General features: G+C 35.8%; 1 protein-coding gene across 1 annotated transcript; it reads left to right on the forward strand.

Annotated features, from left to right (window-relative positions):
• The first annotated feature begins 438 nt into the window (after window positions 1-438).
• On the forward strand, window positions 439-15,693 carry LOC113518969 (ras-related protein Rab-11A). Its single transcript, XM_052898563.1, has 6 exons — window positions 439-721; window positions 1,150-1,271; window positions 6,872-7,104; window positions 7,630-7,745; window positions 10,843-10,995; window positions 12,236-15,693. Exons 1-5 carry the CDS (start codon window positions 682-684, stop codon window positions 10,971-10,973), a joined length of 642 nt encoding a protein of 213 aa, XP_052754523.1. The 5' UTR covers window positions 439-681; the 3' UTR covers window positions 10,974-10,995; window positions 12,236-15,693.
• Window positions 15,694-20,869: the final 5,176 nt, after the last annotated feature.

Raw genomic sequence — 20,869 nt, forward strand, 5'->3', positions numbered from 1 at the left:
CAGCGGCTTTTCCCGCCTAAGTCAGTAACAACATAAAGTAGGTATGTATTTGAAGTGCTAAGTTAGCATATACCTCATATACTAAATTTAATTCAAATCGGTTCATCGTTTTGCATGAAAGAGTATTGCATCCATTCATCCTTAATTCGCTTTTAGAATATTAATAATATGTAATCGAATGATAAGTATATAAATTCTTAATTGACTAAAATAGATAAATTTTCCTTAAACTTTCCGTTACTTTTAGCTTCTATGCATGAAGTCTAAATGAGAAAGAAGACAAAAGAAAAAATAATAGGTAATTTAAAAATTAGCTTTAATTTTATTTTTGCAGTGCAATATTAGTTCATGAAAATAATTTTTATTTAAAAATTATGTACCTAGGCAAAACGAGCTAATATTTCTATCAAATTAATCACATATCTGCGTGTATCCGAACGTCCAAAGAGGGCGTAAAACAATCCGCCATTTTGTCTCTATGACAATTACGGAATTTATGATTTTATTAATATAAAACCCGAATAAATCGGCCAAATCTCAATACAAAAGTGATATTTCAAAAGCTGTGCAGTATTTTGAGATCCTGTGATATTTGTGTCTCCAACTATTTTGTTTACATACATCTTGACGTTTTTAGTTGATCGAATTTGACGTCGATTACAGAGTTCGTAGAATATCAAAATGGGCACAAGAGAGGACGAATATGATTATTTGTTCAAAGGTAAATAAATTTGTTATGTATTTTCTAGCAATTTCACCACGTACATTCGAATATTTAGTTCCAAATGTATTATTTAAACAAAACTTATTGTTACATTAAAGAGTGACGTAAAAAATATATGACCGATATTATTTTCTCCTTTGTTTTAGTGTTAGTGTTTACAAGAAATTATTTTCTCTTCTATAAAAGTGTTAGCTCCTAGTTATAGGCTTAATTTAAGCGAAGTTTCGATGTTTGTTTCATGATCAGCTGATTCAGTTTTGTCTATCGATTTCGCGTAATTTCTTGATTCGTGAGTCACCTGCGATTGATCAGCATGATCTAATCGTCTAAACGTACAATATTGAAGTGAAAATTTCCGTTTTTCTAGACATTTTGATTTGTGTATGTGGAAATTTTGTTTATTAAACTGTCATTCTTTGTTTCAGTTGTCTTAATCGGAGATTCTGGGGTGGGAAAAAGCAGTCTCCTCTCACGGTTCACTAGAAACGAATTCAACTTAGAGTCAAAATCCACAATAGGTGTGGAATTTGCAACAAGAAGTATAGAGGTAACACTTTGTTCATTGTTTCACACATTGTGATTGCATTTATTTACTTATTCCACTTTCTCATTGTTTCCATGAACATTCTCATTTCTTTATACAGTGACAAAGTTAAACATTGAATATTATTAAATAATCTTTTAAAAAGAAATATTTCCATTTTTTCTTAATGTTAACAAAGTTAATATTGAAGTAAAAATATGTGGGTGAATTGCAATATGCTCTTCTGTAATTGTGTAATGAAATTTTTAGTAACATACATATGCCTTTCACTAAATATAATAAAAAATAATATGTTAACAAACTTACAATATTACTGTTTTTAATACAATAGTGTAAATATAACAATGCTATTGTTTTCTTTTTATTATTATTAATACTTATAAAATTGAACTAGTTTGTTTGTGTATTTGAAGTATTTATTTTCGAACCTTGTGAAATAGAACTCTGTTAGACTGTTTTTCTTTTCTGGTTGTTAAGTTTAACTAAAAGAAATCCTTCCAACAAATAAGAACATTTCTTTATTTGATATGAAATGGCAGATCGACTAAACTCCCATCTGATAGAAAGGGCTAACCATTGTCTATAAACATTAACACCACAAAAAAGATTAACATTCAAAAAGTATTTCTGAGCTGATTAAGTTTATTATTCATTGATTTAGATAGATAGATTTCTCTTTATAGTTTTCTCCAAAAGATTATAGTAGTAAACTTACAACAAACAATTACAAGAAATGTTCACACTGAGAAAACTGATTTATTCTGATATCTTTAGTTTAAAAATCATAAATATTTCAGTGTATATGCCTAGTAACCGCACCAAACAACTGTACAAGTGTTGTAATAATAACTACTATTTTCCCTAAATATTTATAAAATACTGAACATAGTGATGCAAACTTTAAGGATAACTCCTTTATAATGAATTGATTTTACCTGATCTAATTTAAATTGCGTTAAGGTTACATTACATTACATTGTAATTGATAAATTTAATTATAGTAATAAATTTACTTGAATAAAAAAATATTCTTATTCCAATAAAGGATTTGCTGGTGGAATACATTAATTATTATAATGATGGATATTTATTTATTAATTCTTAACTTGTGTTCTTTTTTTCAATTGATGTATAAATGTAATCTTGAGTTGTCATAGTAATAAAACCTCAATAAGAATAAATAAAAGAATGAACCAAGTTTGCAATTACATTATTTTTTTCTAATTCCATTGAGATTTGTTTGGGTTTATGTGAGTAGTTTTAAATTTACATGAAATCTTGAAGTTTTTTAAAAAGATCTAACTCAATTAAAAATTCTTTTGATAGTATGAAAGAGTTCAACAGTTCAACAGTAGACAATGAATTTTTTTATACAACTTAGAATGGCAAACAAGCTGACGGCCCACCTGATGGAAAGTGGTAACCGTCGCCTATAGACATGAGCAGTACCATGGACATAACAGAGTATACTGTCTCGCCCATGACCACCTCCCCATGCGTTGCCATTCCTGAGGACTCAGGTGTTATTCCTCTGTACGCAGTAAATTCACGCCATATGAATACCTGGTAGGATGAGGATGTTTCTTTAATTGCATCAGTAGTCGATAGTTATTCCTTTGTGCTTATTTTTATTAAATGTATACCAAGCTAATTTAATTATCAATGGGAGCGTGCTCATATCACTCGTCAATTAAGGACAATTGCTATTATCAAGTGTCAATTATTTGGTTATTGTGTATTTGTAGATTGATCGTTGTTTATAAAGAGTACTGATGTTGGAATTAGAATTGTATTGAAACGGCTGCCATGAATAGATTTATAAAGGTCCAATTGACTTCAAAAAGAGGGATTTTTTTTTATGTGTATGTTACTTCATAACTCCGTCTGTTATAAACTGAATTAGATTTTTCATTATGTAAAGATATACTTACCTACTTAAACTAATGACTAAGTCGTGCTGCTCTCGTATTTATTCTGGCAAGATTGAAATCAGATATTGTGGAACAAAGCTCTAGGCATGTGATATGTATGGGAGAATGTTAAATGACGTCAACACTGGGTCGTGTCAGTCATACATACATACGTGTAAGGCTGCGTCGGCGAGTTTACAAATTGAAAAAAGTCCACGTCGCACTCAACGTGGTGATCTTATCTCATTGTTAGAATCGTCATTATCACTGGTATTACTGTTATATATATATATATATATATATATATATATATATATATATATATAATATTATATTATAAATATTATATATATATATATATATATATATATATATATATATATAATATTATATTATAAATATTAAAGTGAGTTTGTTTGTTACCTTTTGGCATTTTAACGGCTGAATCAATCGTTATGAAATTTAAATTGGAGAAAGACATAGGCTACATTTTATCCCGGATAATGAACACGTGCAGTCGTGTTCATGCGGATTAAGTCGCGGATAAAACCTAAAAGCTTTGTAGGAATAAATAGGGTGGACTGTTGCGCACAAAAGATTACATCACGAAGTACAAGTATTAAAAACATCAGCGGACTTGTTTATGGTTATTTCACGCATATGTCCCACTTGCATAATTAGCAAAAATCCTTTTAAATTTTTTATGAAATGGATTTTAGTGCAAGTCATCTTTTACGGAACTAGGTGTTATCATGTGGAAGTCCATTTTGTCATTGGTTATTGAATTACAATTAATTTGTTTAATTCCGCTACCATTAGTATGTGTGTGGCTGCCAATACTCGAAGATTAACCACCATAATAGTGGTAGTAATAGCTACCAGAAGTTCCAGTCTTGCATATTAGCCATCGATCTCCGACTGCCATTTTATTCACGCACTTTTTGCGACACGTTTCACCTCTAAACGAGACATCTTTATACAAATTTCTAGATCGCTGTTCGGAGCTTAGTTTATTAACTGTTTACAGTTTAAATACCGAAGGTTGTGGAACATCTGGTGGTACTAGTGGTGATCAATCTTTGAATGTTGGCAGTCACGCTCATACTCAATAGTGGTGGAATTAAATCAAAAAGGCAATAAAATTATTTTTTATGCAACTTAGAATGGCACACAAGCCGACGGCCCACCTGATGGAAAGTGGTAACCGCCGCCTGTAGGTTTGAGCTGTACCATGGACATAACAGAGTATACTGTTTCGCCCATGATACCCCCCATGCGTTGCTATTCCTGAGGAACTTAGGTGTTACTCCTCTGTACCCTGTAAAATCCACTGCCATATCCCATCCCTCAAACCGAAATAGCCACGCAAACAATTGCTTCACTGTAGAAACACGAATGGAACAGAGGTACCTAAGCAAACGACTTTTGTACAGTCTCCCTCTGATGTAATAAAATAATCTGTAATGCATGCGCAACGACAGGATTACGTCTACCAAGTAGTGAAACTATGTCACGTCTGCAAAACAAGATGGTAACAAGATATACATCTTGAAATAGCTTTAGAGTTCACGAGAGGCAAAATTTGTACAGTCGTTTGTTTGTGCACATCTGTCCCATTCGTGTTTCTACCGTGAAGCAGTTGTGTTTGCATGGCTGTGTTTCGGTTTGAAGGGTGGGATATGGCACTGAATTTACAGGGTACAGAGGAATGACACCTGAGTTCTTAAGAATGGCAACGTATGGGGATATTATGAGCGAAACAGCTACTCTGTTATGTCCATGGTTACTGTTCATGTCTATAGGTGACGGTTACTACTTTCCATCAGGTGGGCCGTCAGCTTTTTTGGCATTCTAAGTTTCATAAAAAAAAATTTTTTTTGCCCGATGAAAGTGGTAAGATACCAAAGTAGGCTACGGTTAACTGAGGCAACCAGGGTGCAATTGTATTATACTTTCCCTTATCTTCCATTTAAACCATTTTTTCATTACAAAGCGTTATACCTACAGAATTGCACAGTGGTATTTTAAACTTATTTTTTAAATAATTCATAGCACTATTGCGTATTTACCATGAAGATTTATGTCGTTTATTATTCAATTTGGTATTCAGTACGTAACACTGAACCCACTGTATGGATTGTATGTTTCTATTTTAAACGTGCATCCTATGACCTCGAAATATTCCGCGTTGTAAGTTAACCCACATAACCTGCTTAGACTCATTTGGTTTAAATTTGGCTACTTATTCGGTATGCTAATAGTTATTCATAATCTAATACAAATTTTAAGGTTAAACAAACCGTTACTTACCGATACAAGTGTCACAGTAGTTTTAGAATAGAATAGATAATTTTATTTGCTTTTAATTAGGCGATACAAAGTTCTCTAAATAATCTATACTTATAATAAATCTGTAGAGAGGTCAATTCTGTACATGAAATATATTTCCAAAATAACTATCAGGGGGTGATTAGTGATCGGTACTGATGCCAAAAATGCAATCAGTAAAATTTTTGTCTGTCTGTCTGTATGTTCGTTATAGAAACAAAAACTACTCGACGGATTTTAACGAAACTTGGTACAATTATTCTTCATACTGCTGGGCAGGTTATAGTATACTTTTCGTCACGCTACAATCAATAGGAGCAGAGCAGTGAAGGGAAATGTTGGGAAAACGGGAGAAGTTACTCCATTTTTAAGCTTCCGTCGCGTGTGCAGCCTTAATGGCCACTTTTTAAAATATAAAAATGTCCACCCGTGCGAAGCCGAGACGGGCCGCTAGTTATAATAATATATTTCGTTTAAACAGAACGGTCACAATTAAACTCTTTTAATTCAAGTTATTTAATGTTTGTTAAACTAGGTAAATAATATTATTGAAATTTTATAGTCCATTTTTTGCGTATTTAAGTGACGCTTACCGCATTTTTAAACAGGTTTCTGAATAGAGTGTAAATTATTAAAATTATAAACGAGATTAATATAGGGTCAGCGTATTATATTGTAAGAAAAAAACATAGATATATACTTTTTATTGTTTCCTCCAAAAGATTATAGTATCTTAGGAAAATCATCATTACCATATCAACCTTTAACTGTCCACTGCTGAACATAAGCCTTCCCCTTGGGGCTTTTGCCAGTAGTTGCCACTCTTGGCAGGTAGATTGGCAGCCGCAGTCAGGCTTTAGAGATGTTTTAAGAGGGACGCTGCTGCCTATCCCTCGCCGTCCCTTAGTCGACTTTTACAATATCCACGGGAAAGGAAGGGTTAGCCTATTCTATGCCGGGACCATACGGCTAGACTTATAAGTATAAAATACAAACAATTACAAGAAATTATCGATAGCACAGATGGGATTACCATATTCCATTGTCACTTATAAAAAATAAACCTTTATCATTTTTCTTAAATATCTTCCAAGTGTCTAGTTTTTTTTTTTAATGAGTAATGAAATGGTAACGCCGCCTGCGCTAACGGTGTACACTGTCGGGCCACCAGTGAGGAATGATAGATAAACATGTAAGCATGTATCAATCGCAATGGTTTTCAGTGGAAACCGCGTGGAGGTCGACCTGACAGGGCCTGTTAGCAATGGGAGCATTAGTCCCCATTACTAACAGTCCCTTTCCCCTTGACAGTGTCCAGTTACAAATTTTATTATATTAGTAATGTTACTAATTTCTATATTGCAGGTGGACGGTAAAACCATAAAAGCTCAGATATGGGACACGGCGGGCCAGGAGCGGTACCGCGCGATCACGTCGGCGTACTACCGCGGCGCGGTGGGCGCGCTGCTCGTGTACGACATAGCGAAGCACCTCTCGTACGAGAACGTGGAGCGGTGGCTGCGCGAGCTGCGCGACCACGCCGACCAGAACATACTCATCATGTTGGTCGGCAACAAAAGCGATCTTAGGCATCTCAGGTGAGCTGGCTCAGTCGACCCTGTCAAAGTGGACTTCGTTAACTCCCAGCATAGAATGGGCTAGCTCTTCCTTTTCTGCGGGTGTCGTAAGAGACGACTAAGGGAAAGTGGGTGGATGGACAGCAATGTCCCCAAAACTCGTCGCCAAAACCTAACTACGGTTGCCAACCCGCCTGCAAGGCGTGGCAACTAATGGGAACCCCCGATGATGAAACCATGTTCAGCAGTGGACAGTTAATGTCTGATATGATGATGTATATGTAAATCAACAAATGTTTCATCAATTTAACAACTGCTACGTTTAATCAGTATCTAATAACTAGTAGATTTATATAATTATGCAGTATTCCATTTGCAAATCACGACATTTGAAATCCTTAATATATTTAATTCGATTTAGCATCCATTTTTTATTAATGTAAAATTAATAAAGTTTTTGTGTTCTTATAAATAATAATAATAATAATAATTGCCTTTTATTATTAATTCGATATTATTCATAAATCTATACATTTTTTTTTACAGGTCTATCCCAACAGAAGAGGCAAAAGCTTTCGCGGAAAGGAATGGTCTTAGTTTTATTGAAACATCCGCTCTCGACTCTACTAATGTGGAACCCGCATTCCAGAATATTCTGACTGGTAAGTGACGCATTGTATCGTTCGCCGCAATTGCTAATCTGTTTATAACAGAACGCTCAGTTTTCACAGAAACCTAATATATTTACTAGGCGAGGGGGAAGGGATTGTTAGTAATGGAGGTCTAAGAGCCCCATTGCGATTGTTAATATTACAGTCTACCAGTCCCTTTGTTAGTAATACACTGATTCAGGTCGACCTCCACGTGTATTCCCCACAAGAAGCTAACTTACCTGCCTTTTCATTCTCACCTGTCATCCCTAACTGGTGCATATTAAACTTCATAAAAAAGAGCCCCATTCCTAGCAATATACCTTGTCAGATCGACCTTCACGCCGGTTCCACATGGAATCCATCGTGGTTCAGTTTTGGATAATTCATCATGATGACCCAACAGTCCTGTAATCATCTTCACCTCACTTAATCATTATCATCGTTCACCGGGGTTTTGTCAGTATATACCGATAGTGCAGGCACAGTAAGCATTCCATTATGACTCAGAAAAAAAAAATTACCACCAAATTATAGTGGTGTAAAAAAACTTTTATTTTTGTCATATAAATATTTTAACATGAAACGGTGCCCCGTGTAGGTGCAAACTGAAAATCTGCGCTGAACGAACATCAGTCCAGCAAAAGCTGAGTTTGTATCTATTGCCAGGCATACGGATACTGCACAATGTATTTATTGAATGTAAATATATGTACATTATAATTTCTGTATGTTTGTAAAGAATAGCAATAAATTTATTATTTATTTATTTATTTATCATAAAAATGAGTCTTTTCAATCAAAAGGCCTCATTAAATCTATTAAACAATATAGCCAGTTATTAAATCACTCTTTAAAATCTATTGACAATAATAAAATTTTATAGATAAGGATTCGTTATCTGGTTTTACTTATATGAGTTAGAAACAAATAAAATATATCTCTTAATTTTTTACTATTATCATTTAAAAATAAAATTCTATGTACCAAATTTTATTTAAAAAATATTTTACCGGTTACCCGGTGAGCGAAACATTACTTCACGCCGGATCGACAATTAATTATGGAATGGGCTCCCTGCCGAGGTTTTCCCAAGAGACTACAGCATGGGGTTCTTCAAAAGGGGGGTAAAGAGGTTCCTTCAGGGTCAGCAATGCGCTCGTCATACCTCTGGCATTGCAGGTGTTCATAAGCTACGGTTATCACTTACCATCAGGTAGGCCGTATGCTTGTTTGGTATAAAAAAAAGAGTTATAAACATCCACATGTTATGCTATAACTGATACGGTAACTGTTTGCCATCAGACAGACTTTATAAGTATGATAGTTCTTTTAATGGATGAAAATGGAATGATAACCCCGACTGCGCTATCGGTATACACTGGCGGGACACCAGTGAGGGATGATAGATGATGAAACAGGACAGTTAGCCTATCGTGATGAATTCATCACTACAGAATAAGTCAATCACGATGGTTTCCAGGGGGAACCGCGTGGAGGCCGACATGATAGGGTACATTACTAGCAATGGTATTGCTTATCTCAATTTCTAACAATCCCTTTTCTCCCTACTAGTGTAGTAGTGTAAAAAATTAAATATATTTACACTACTGTATTTCACTTGAATTGTTTATTTTATATTTTTGGTGCAATAAAGAGTTAAATAAATAAATAGATAAATAAATATCATAAATCATGAGAACAGTTTGTTAATATCGAATTATTTTGTACCACTATGTTTATTTCGTTAAGGAAAATCTATTTTTTTGGTTACGATAATGTCGTTAACCCTCCATCACACAGATTTCTTATTATTCACCATTCATTGCCCTTAAATTAGGCACCCCATTACAGAACTAAGTTCAAGGCAGGCCGTCGACTCGACGCGACACACCTACTTGGCAATATGTCCGTTGTTTATCTATTCTGATGTTTTTTAGGCCTATCCTATATTTAATACATTTAAATTCGATAATATTTTAAGATTGTGTTTTTTAAAAAAAACAGAACCGACTTCAGTTGTGACAAATCCAGTAATTTTGATTTCAAATTTATTTGTTCGATTTTTTTTTGTGTGGATTAATCTATAAGTATAATACTTTCAGATAAAAAAAGTTTTTTCAAATCGGTTTACAACTATTTAAAATGGCAAATAAGCTGACAGAAAGTGATAACCGTCGCCTATAGACATGAGCAGTATGAGCAGTGTTTCGCCCATGATATCCCCCATGCGTTGCCATTCCTAAGGACTCGGGTGTTATTCCTCTGTAGCCAGTAAATTCACGCCATATCCCAACCTTCAAACCGAAACACAGCTGCTTTGTCTGGGATTAAAAACAATCCTAATAAAACTTTTTGTTTTCGTACTTTTAATAATTATCAGCTTAAAAATAATACCGTCAACACTGCCAGCATTTGCGGAATTTCTTACGAAACTGTATACATAATGAGCGGTCGTGGGCGGACTGTTTACTATGCGAGAACTAGTTTTGGCCAACTTTTTTTACGTTTTATGTTGACCAATTTATTTCAGTTTACTCCGTACATGTTATTCTATTTTGTTATTTCTTTTTTTTTTTATTAATTTTCTCGATGAAAATAATGGAATATTTATTTGTTTATCTATCTATTGTCACGCCAAGTTCTTTGCGTTTAGGCTGGGCAGAGAGCAAGGCCGTTTGTCCATACATTTATAACGTTTGGTTATTATTTGCGTTACTTACAGCACACAAATAACAATATAAACATACACATAACTGTATTATGTGTATGTTTGTATTGTTATTTGTACATACACAGTAAAAAGAGATAAAAGCATGAAACAAAAAAAAAAACAACACAAAAAAGAAATATATATATAATATATATAAAACAACAATTTCCTTCTTTCAAGCGTGTGGCTTAGTAACACAAAATGGTCACAACTCAGTTTATTGCTTTGCCCTCAAAAGAGCAAAACACTGGTTTTCTGACTGACTAGGTATTTATTTTATTGTTAGCTGCTGTAATGTCTATGTATGTTACTAAATATTTTTTTCTTTTATTAGTTTTTATTAAAGATACGTGTATGAGCATTATAAAAACAAGGTATCGTCGTGTTCCCCCACAGAGATCTACAGGATCGTGTCGCAGAAGCAGATGCGCGACCCGCCCGAGGGCGACGTGATCCGGCCCGACGCGGAGGCGGCGGACGCGCGGCCCTCGCAGGCCGACAGCGTGCGCAAGCAGTGCTGCCAGTAGCCGCCACACACACCTCACACTGGTCAGTGAACACTCTCTTTGTACACCTCACACTGGTCAGGGAACACTCTCTTTGTACACCTCACACTGGTCAGGGAACACTCTCTTTGTACACCTCACACTGGTCAGGGAACACTCTCTTTGTACACCTCACACTGGTCAGGGAACACTCTTTTTGTACACCTCACACTGGTCAGGGAACACTCTCTTTGTACACCTCACACTGGTCAGGGAACACTCTCTTTGTACACCTCACACTGGTCAGGGAACACTCTCTTTGTACACCTCACACTAGTCAGGGAACACTCTTTGTATCTTACGACCAGGTCCACTTCGCCTAGTCTTTAATGGGTGATTTTCTATAGCAAACACGCTTGTTCGCTTGTTGTTGTATACGCTACCTATTTTGCCATAACAGTAAAGGATCATGGATGAGGATAAAATCTGGTTAGTTAGCTTGTTGTGATAAATTCATCAAGAACTTATCATGGACTGTTTATAGATGGAATCATGGGAAAGTCAATTTAACAGAGTGTATTATTAGTGTGCTGGTAATGGGGTCGCTTGTCCCTTTTACAATCCCTTCCTACAACTTGACGCCCTTGAGAAAGTTTTTGACGACGCACCCTTTGAAAATAAAGGAATAAGGTAAAGGTCATCTTCATCTTTTATTTGATGTCCCTGGCCAAAATTTTGACGGCGCTCGTCGCCTCTTGATGATAAAAAAGTTCATTCGAACATCGAATTTAATGTGACCACTAAAAAGTGGTTAAAAAAAATATCGCAGAGAATCAAACATATTGATCGACTACCCATAATGGAAAGTAATAACCATAACCTATACCGAGGGTGACCGACTTGACTAGACCCAAGATCTACTGTTTACTAACGAAACCCAATACGATCTACCAATTACATACTTCTTGGAATCACAAATGAAACAACAGTTCAGTACACAATTATGTTGTATTGTAGTATTTTTTTATTTTATTAAGAGGGAAAACATAAAATTGAAAATTGTTCTCAGTTTTATAGTGTGAGCATTGCGTCTGATCATCTTCCGCTAGATTAGCAAAATATTATATTTTTTTCCTTGCCACGATCGACTGGACCGATAGTCGCGTCTGACCAGTTTGCCATTCCTGGTCTGTACATTCATCTTCATCATGTTACGTTAATTTTTCTTCATAAATCTTAAAAATAATCATAAGAACTGTATATAAAAACTTGTTATTAAATATAATTATTTGTTTCCGTTACAGAAAGTCCAATGTTGAAGCTGAAGAAAGATATGCGAGTGGCTGGAATTCTAAACCCAATCTTCAAACGAATCATTCCTAGACAGTGGTCTTACCATCACATTAATGTTGTCAGCTCATAAGTATCTAGTCTACATGTATATTATGAGTTCCGACTAGACAGACAGAAATAATATCTAGATGTTTCTCTGCGTCGTTGAGCACTACGGCTACGACAGGTATTTCATGCTGGCAACATCAACTCAGGCGGTTAAGAGTGGCTCATGTAGATAGCTTTGTGTAATTATTGTTATTTAGTGTCCAAACGAATAAAATACGAAAAAATATAATAAATATCGTATTGTGAACAGAATTCATTATATCACATGGTAGATTCCAGGCTTCGGTTATAGCAAGCAAGCACCTCTATTATGTTGGCGCATACTTTAAGACTGGCAACATTAGCGCTGACTGTTGAATTTTTAGTGTAATTAACTGATGCGAAGAAAGGTTCACGAGTGACAACTTCGTATATGTAAACTCTAGGCCACCTCCTATCAGATGGAGCGATGCCTTTTTATATATTTTGCAGGACGTCAAATGAAGGATTCTGATCATTCGTGATCGTTCCTTGTTCCTGTCTATGAGGAAGACCTACGTCCATTATTGGACAGTGAATAGCAGAAGTGATGATAAAATATTTCTGAAATGATCATTAATATGTTTTTTATAGGAGGTGGACTTATAAATCTGGTCCTTCGAGCCGGATTATCGTGAAACTTTGTGTACTATCGCAAATGCTTTAAATTAATTGTGTTAAGTTTGACAGGCAATAAAACATTGCCAGGCTTACAGGGTGCGTCATATTAAATTGACGCTCCTCCTAGTTCACTTGCGTATTTTGTTGAATTATCATTTCTATTATGGGGAGACAAAGTTTTATTTCGACTTAGGTAATAATTCATATTATATCTATTTATTTAGTGAATTTATCGTTGGCTGATTAAGTAAAACCGGTTTTGTAATGCCTTGGTATTTTATAAAATTATTTTCCACACAGCAATAAATTTTCGGCTGGATCGAACTATCTTGTAAACGTGTCGAATATCACACAAATAATAGCTTCATAATATTAAAATGTTTTTGTATTACACTAGCGAGTAGTTTAACTAAGTAACGAGATAGCTTTTTTAAAACAACATTTTTTTTCTTAATTTCTTTATTTACGTATATTACGTGCCTTGGATGGATGGACGCCCGTTGTATTGTCAATATTTGGCGCGGACTGGTATCGCATTATAATTGAAATAATCGATTTATTTAGTAAACGTGTGGTGATTGCTATTCATCAATATATGAGGATTGTTCAACGCCTCGTGACCTACGATTCTGCTAATGTACAAACACTTTAATAAAATACTAATGTAATAATTTTACATACTCCATAGAGAATCTATTAAGTTGATAATACACATACATTGTTTTACACATTAATTGTGTATTTTAACAATGATCAAAACGTTTTTGATGTATACTTTTGTATCTATGCCTTATACGTTTGGATCATTTGTAAGTTATCAAAATAGATTTGCACAGTAGTAATGTACGCGATGCGACCGCTACATATCGGATTCTATACAGTAATAGTTGCTAACTATCGCACTATATAAAAAGTCGCGTTTTCGGTTCGTAACAAATATTGATGTGCAGTACAACTAAAGGTGAATTCGTTTAGGAATCTTCGACACGCTTCATATATCCAATAACAAGATATCCAATAAAAAAAATATGCTGAATTTAGTCTATCCAGCCTCCGAAGACGAGTGGCAAACGAATCTACCGATAGAATCGTTATCGCTAGCGAGTCAGTGTGATAGAAAGAGATGGCGACATCCTTTGTCTTGTTCTTTCTCGTGCGAACGCTACCCGAAACGATTCTATTGATAGATTCGTCTGCCACGTGCAGGGGAGCAGATATATTGCCGAAGCATGGCGAAGATTTCTATCCGCCATATTGTACTAGAACGGGTATAGGACATGTACATTTATTGAAGCTTTCATTGTTTTAATAACGTTCGTTATTAGTCAGCTAACGTCGCTATCTCATCGGGATTCGGTTCCCCGAAGTTGCAATGACGGTGACAGTCGAGTCGGTTACGTTCCATTATACGAGTGTACATTTTGCCAGCAAATGTAAAATGCTAGTGCCCTGTAATACATTCTATGTCTGAAAGTGCTAATGAGAAGGACATTGATATTTTTGTATGGAAATCCGTGAAATAATTTTCATTGAATAGTAATTCATGCAGTCGAACCACTAGATGGCGCTTGTCTAAAAGTAGAATTTGATATCACAGCGATTTTCTTGTAAGAACGAGTATAATCCAACTTTATAATAGATATTTGAACTACTGCAAATTTTAATATCGTTATCGCTTGATTAACGCCATCTGGTGATATCATAATGTAACACATGATATGCAGTGTTTTGCCTATCTATTATTTCGATTACATTATTTAATTTCGTTAATGGTTATTGCGATAAGGCAAATGTACACTCGTCTCTATGGGCACACCATAGTGGACAGTGGTGGTCAGCGAGCGTTGGGCTCCGCGCCAGTCCCGGTTCTATTGGGGACGTAATAGGGTTCAAATCCTTATAGCTCTTCTTTTTGTAGTATTGCTAATCCTCAGTCGGGATGTTATAATAACTTTCATATTGAAATATTAACCATATTTTCCACTAAAACCTCCAATAATCCTATATTAATTAACACACTGTTAATTTTTATTATTTAATATATTTTGTCTCTTTCTTTCAAATGTTTTAACTTCAAAGAGACTCGGGGCCACTTTTGTAGCACGGCACGAATTTAATGTCACGATATAAAGGGAAAACAAAATGTATGGCGGCCCTTTTAATTTTCCTTCGAAAATATCATGGCATGATCGTCGATGGAAAATTTAAGTGTTTTAATGCAGTTTACATACATTTTGTTTTCCTATTATATCGTCATGGTTCCATGTCGTACTATGAGAAATTATTAAAGCACCTAAATAATTAAAAATATGTTTATTATACGCCATTGTTAATATGGGTTTAAACTTACTGTTCTGTTGGCAGTCGTGAATCGAAATAAAGACCCTCGTACACGAGTCATAGTACTAGACAATTGTGTGAATCTTTCACAAAACATACTTTGCGACCCACGAGTCAGTATGGAGCCCCTTTAGCCCCCGTCCCCTGGATCCGAGCCTGTCTCGTGCCATGTATCATTCTCACCAGAGTTTATTTTAGTCAAACGTCGCTACTAAGGCCTACTCCGTACGTCCCGCCGGGGCGGGGCACGAGAGATGCGGTGTTCGTTGTATCTGATAAATATATTATTGTATTATGGTCATACATATGCATGGTTATTTTTTTAGTGCCTATCTGTAATTACTTTATTAAAGACAAAGATAATAAAATATAATGTAAATTCCTATGTGTTTTCAATTATTCCGTATTCCAAATAAGGTAGCCCAAAAATGTATTATAATAAGATCAGTATATTTAAAATAGAAATAATATTTGTTTAACTTGTTTACAAGCTTTCTTGCATCGTCATTTTTAAGATTCTACTGCTGGCTTCAGTAAGGTGTTAGCTGCTGAAAAGAATCCTCAAGAAACCCAACAGTTACTCTTTAAATTTTACTTAACAATATATATAATGGATAGTTTTGCCATTCAGTTACATAAAAAAGTAGGTACGATTACGCTACCGCACCCGTGAGAAGGGACGAGACATCAGATATATTCTGATTTTATCAAAATAATATACATGGGGCACACTAAAAGTTTTGCACTTCTAGCTAATCGGAAGTATTTGAATATTGAATGTTATATTTTTTGAAACGTCGCAACCTTTACTAAGAAGGTAAAACAAAAAATTGGCGGGAAATCATTTATCAATTGTTTTTTATCGCACATCAAAGTTCTACGTACGCAACGAAAATGGTATTAAGTCGAAAAGATTTTAGAGCGATGATTTTTTATGATTTTAAAAGTTCTCTCTCTCCGCAAGACTGTGCTGCTCGTCTTCAAAATGCTTTTGGGAGAGAAGCATCTTGTTTGAGCACCGTGAGGCGATGGTATGCTGAATTTGAGAGAGGTCGAGTTTCTTTACATGACGAATTTCGTAAAGGGCGGCCTTCAGCTGCCGTCAACGAAAATAATATGGCTACTGTTAAGCGGCTAATTGAAGAAAACCCGTAGATTACCTATGAGACAATTCGAGGACTATTGGGGATTGGTATGAGCCAAATTCAGTAAATTTTACACGAAGAATTGAGAGTTCGGAAACTTTGTTGTCGTTGGATCCTTCATGAACTTACAGCGGATCAGAAGCGGGCTCGCGTGGAATGGTGCTCACAGATGCTACTGAAGTACGACCACGGACATTCTAATGCTGTTTGTGACATTGTCACAGGAGACGAAACGTAAATTTATTGTTTTGAATCCGAAAAAAAACCAGCAGTCTTGTGAATGGGTGTTTGAAAATGAGAACAGGCCAACAAAAGTGAGGCAGGCGAGAAACGTTGGTAAAAAAATGATCAAGTTTTTTTTCTTAGCTACGGGTCCCACCTGTACAATTCCACTTGAAGATTAAAAGAGTGTTAATGCCGAGTGGTATTCTACCATTTGTCTACCCAGGTTGTTAGAAAAGGTTCGCGAAAGACGACCAAAAAGCCGCATTCTCCTACATCATGACAACGCTTCTTCACACACGGCCAACAAAACAAAGTTATTTTTAACTTTCGAAAAAGTACAACTTGTCACCCATCCTGCGCACAGTCCCGACCCTGTGATTTCTGTATTTTCCCCAAAATTAAAGATTTGATGAGAGGTTTCACTTTAACCAACTCCGAAGAGGTAGTGATAGCGTTCAATCAGCACGTAAAAAACATGCCTTCAGATCTGTGGTCCTCCTGTTTTAAAAAATGGTTCGATCGTATGAAAAAATACTTAAAATATAAAGGAGAGAATTTTGAAAAGCAATAAACATAATATTTTGGTTATAACATGTTGTTTTTTTAAGTTACGCAAAACTTATAGTGTGACCTACGTATAACTTCCTTATTCATAAAAAGTAAAGCCTTCTACAAACCAATATTTTTTTTTACTACACAGGGGGCAAACAAGCATGCGGCTCACTTGATGGTAAGTGACTACCGCCGCCCATGGTCACCCACAACACCAACGGCATTGCAGGTGTTTTTATTTTAATTTTAACTATTACAGTATTACGTACCTGTTTGATTTCGTTGCATTGGTTTGCAATAAACCTATTATTTTGGTATACTTATTTTTAGAAATAGTACCAGAGGGAGACTGCACAAAAGTCATTTGCTTGGGTAGCTCTGTCCCATTTGTGTTTCAATTTTACACAAGTTTACACAACCCATGCGACAGGAAGGGATATACTAATAATATTTTTTTATAACACTGATGTAGCAAACAAGCATACAGCTCGCTTGATGGTAAGCGGTTTATGTAACATATAAACGCTTCCAATACCAAGGGCATTACACACGCTTTGGCAACCCTGAAGAAACTTCTTGATCCCATTTTTGAAGAACTGTATGCTGTAGTCTATCGGGAAGACGTCGGTAGAGATCTCATTCCATAATCTGATCGTTTGTGGGAGTAAGCATCTCTGAAACCGCGCTGTATGCGACTATTCAGGCTCTAAAATATGAGGGTGAAATTCCCGTCTATGGCGTACAATGGTAGAGTTTTAATTCAATTAAATATTTTAAAATGCACTCTCTTCAAAATTATTTGTCATGGAAATTAAAATATTTAAATAATAAATAGCAATGAAATTGTCAATTCATAAAATACATTTATCATTGGATGTATATTAAAAGGAAAGAGTGATCGAAAATCGATAAAGTGTCTACAGAAAGCAGTATAAGTGGTATTGATTGACGACTTGATGGAAGTAACTATGGCCGTGAGACGCATACATTAATCATTATTCCCCTTATTCTATTAATTAAAGTATCTAGTACCTTTTTTTTTTTGTTTCACGGTACCTATCGATCAGGCGTCCATATTTGTTTTTTTATATACCATACCTTTACTTAGTTTATCAATTGTATACACATTATAATCAATAATTTACGTTTGCATTTTGTATGCAACTTAAAATGGCAAACAAGCTGACAGCCCACCTGATGGAAAGTGGTAACCATCGTCTATAGACGTGAGCAGTACCATGAACATAACAGATATACCTCCCATGCATTGCCATTCCTGAGGACCCGGGTGTTATTCCTCCGTACCCTGTAAATATACTGCCATATCCCACCCTTCAAACCGAAACACAGCCATGCAAACACAACTGCTTCACGGTAGAAATACGAATGGGACAGAGGTGGCCAAGCAAACGACTTTTGCACAGAGTCTCCCTCTAGCATATAAAAATATTTATGTTTATTTAGTTCAAAAACGAGCTATACAAAGTATGACTACAGGCGGTATCCAGTCCTTAAGTCTAAGGCGAGACTTTGTCTCCCTTTGTGTGTTCTACCGCTTGTATTCTGGGGAATTGTTTGAAATGATACCCACAGCCACATTTTACCATCATACCGCTCGCCATAGGTAGGGAATTCATCCTCACACGATTGAGTCTAAATGGTCACGTACAGTGCGGTTTCAAAGGAATTTTCTCCCACGAACGCTCAGACTGTGGAATGACCTCCTTACCGAGGTTTTCCCTAGAGACTACATACAGTACGGGGTTTTTCAAAAAGGTTATATTAAGGTTTCTTCAGACTTGGCAACGCGCACATGACTCCCCTAGTGTTGCAGTCGTCCATTGACAAGAGTACTAGTATAGTATTATATTATTTGTGACTACAGTAACTGTTCAATATCAGACGGGTCGTATGTTTGTTTGCTTCCCACCTGGTATAAAAAATAAATTGTTAAATATTTTTTTGCAACTGAAATTAATAGACTTAAATAAACATACATGGAATATGGACATGGATGAGGAAAATTAAGTCTTTTGGGAACCCCCCCCTTCCCTCTCATTAGTCCGCGTTTGCACATAATACAATTGTAACTAAACGATATATGTTTATACATGGAAGATATTTAAAAACAAAATGATAAGACAGGTATAAGGGTAATATAAGGATAATATCAAAACAATAACTTTTAGAAGTTTTGTCTGTCCGCCCTTGTGTTCCGGCATCACACCTTATATTGCCCTAAATTTGTATACGATTTTCAGTTATGTTCCTGAAGGTCTAATTTAAAATCCGATGTTTTATCTCGATACCCCATCGAGATGTGATCAAAATTATTGCGTTTCCTATTATTTAATTTCACGTCTAGGTACAAAATAACAAGCAAAAAGCTACATACATATCTACTAAAGTAGCCAATTTATAAAAATCGTCATGGCTGTTTCTATGCTATTTAAATGATCTATTTTTGTGTCAAGTCACGATTATAATATGTTTTTTTTAAAAACATGTTTATTGCTTTTATCTATTTTATTATTTATTTGAAACAACAATAATTGAATATGTACGTAACAGATAAGATAATTGTTACTATGTTTAAACTGATAAATTACAAGTATTCCAAGCAAATTGCAAATAATGCAGTCGTTCGTATGAGAAACTAAAATAAACGTGTACTGGATAGTTAGTCTTTTATTTGGGTCACAGATAATATAATACTAATTGGGTTAACCTGCGCAACAACTTATGTACATATTCCCATAAAAATCACCCATCAAGCTTATACCAAGGTTAGGGTCCAAAACAAATACGTAACCTGGTTTTTTTTTTAATAAATAATGGAATAGTAACCCCGCCTGTGCTATCGGTATACACTGGCGGGGCACCAGTGAGGGACGATTGGTGAATTGGTGAGGATGAAAAGGCAGGTCAGTTAGCCCATCGTGACGAATGCGACAAGTATTAATCACAATGGTCTCCAGGGGGAGCCAAGTGGAGGTCGACCAAATAGGGCATATTGCTAGCAATGGGGCTGTCAAACCCCATTACTAACAGTCCGTTTCCCCCCATACGTAACCGGTTTTTTTTTTGATGGGTGGAAATGGTATGGTAACCCTGCCCGCGCTAACGTGATACGCTGGCGGAGCACCAATGAAGGGTGATAGACGAGAATGAAAACAGGCCAGTCAGCCCATCATGATGAATTCATCAGGAATTAACCATGATAATTTCCAGGGAGAACCGCGAGGAGGTCGACCTGGTTGGGTATATTACTAGCAATGGGATTCTCAGTCTCCATTACTAACAATTCCTTTCCCCCCATACGTAACCGGTTCTAAAACGTATGTCGTAGTTCGATTGTCCATTATTATCATCATATCTGTCCACTGCTGAATATAGGCATCCCCTAAAGGGGAGGCATTCGTGTTTCAACCGTGAAGCAGTTGTGTTTGCATGGCTGTGTTTCGGTTTGATGGGTGGGATATGGCAGTATATTTACAGGGTACGGGGGAATAACACCCGGGTCCTTAGGAATAGCAACGCATGGGGGGTATATCTGTTATGTTCATGGTACTGCTCACGTCTATAGACGACGGTTACCACTTTCCATCAGGTGGGTCGTCAGCTTGTTTGCCATTC

This window comes from Galleria mellonella, unplaced genomic scaffold (assembly GCF_026898425.1).
Source record: "Galleria mellonella isolate WM207_F2 unplaced genomic scaffold, CSIRO_AGI_GalMel_v1 utg44, whole genome shotgun sequence".
NCBI classification, from domain to species: domain Eukaryota; kingdom Metazoa; phylum Arthropoda; class Insecta; order Lepidoptera; family Pyralidae; genus Galleria; species Galleria mellonella.

Excerpts from the sequence above, each read along its gene's own strand:
- LOC113518969 (XM_052898563.1), top strand. The coding sequence starts at position 682 with ATGGGCACAAGAGAGGACGAATATGATTATTTGTTCAAAG. Across the intron at positions 722-1,149 it reads ATATGATTATTTGTTCAAAG|TTGTCTTAATCGGAGATTCT; the intron begins GTAAATAAATTT and ends TCTTTGTTTCAG. Across the intron at positions 1,272-6,871 it reads TTGCAACAAGAAGTATAGAG|GTGGACGGTAAAACCATAAA; the intron begins GTAACACTTTGT and ends TCTATATTGCAG.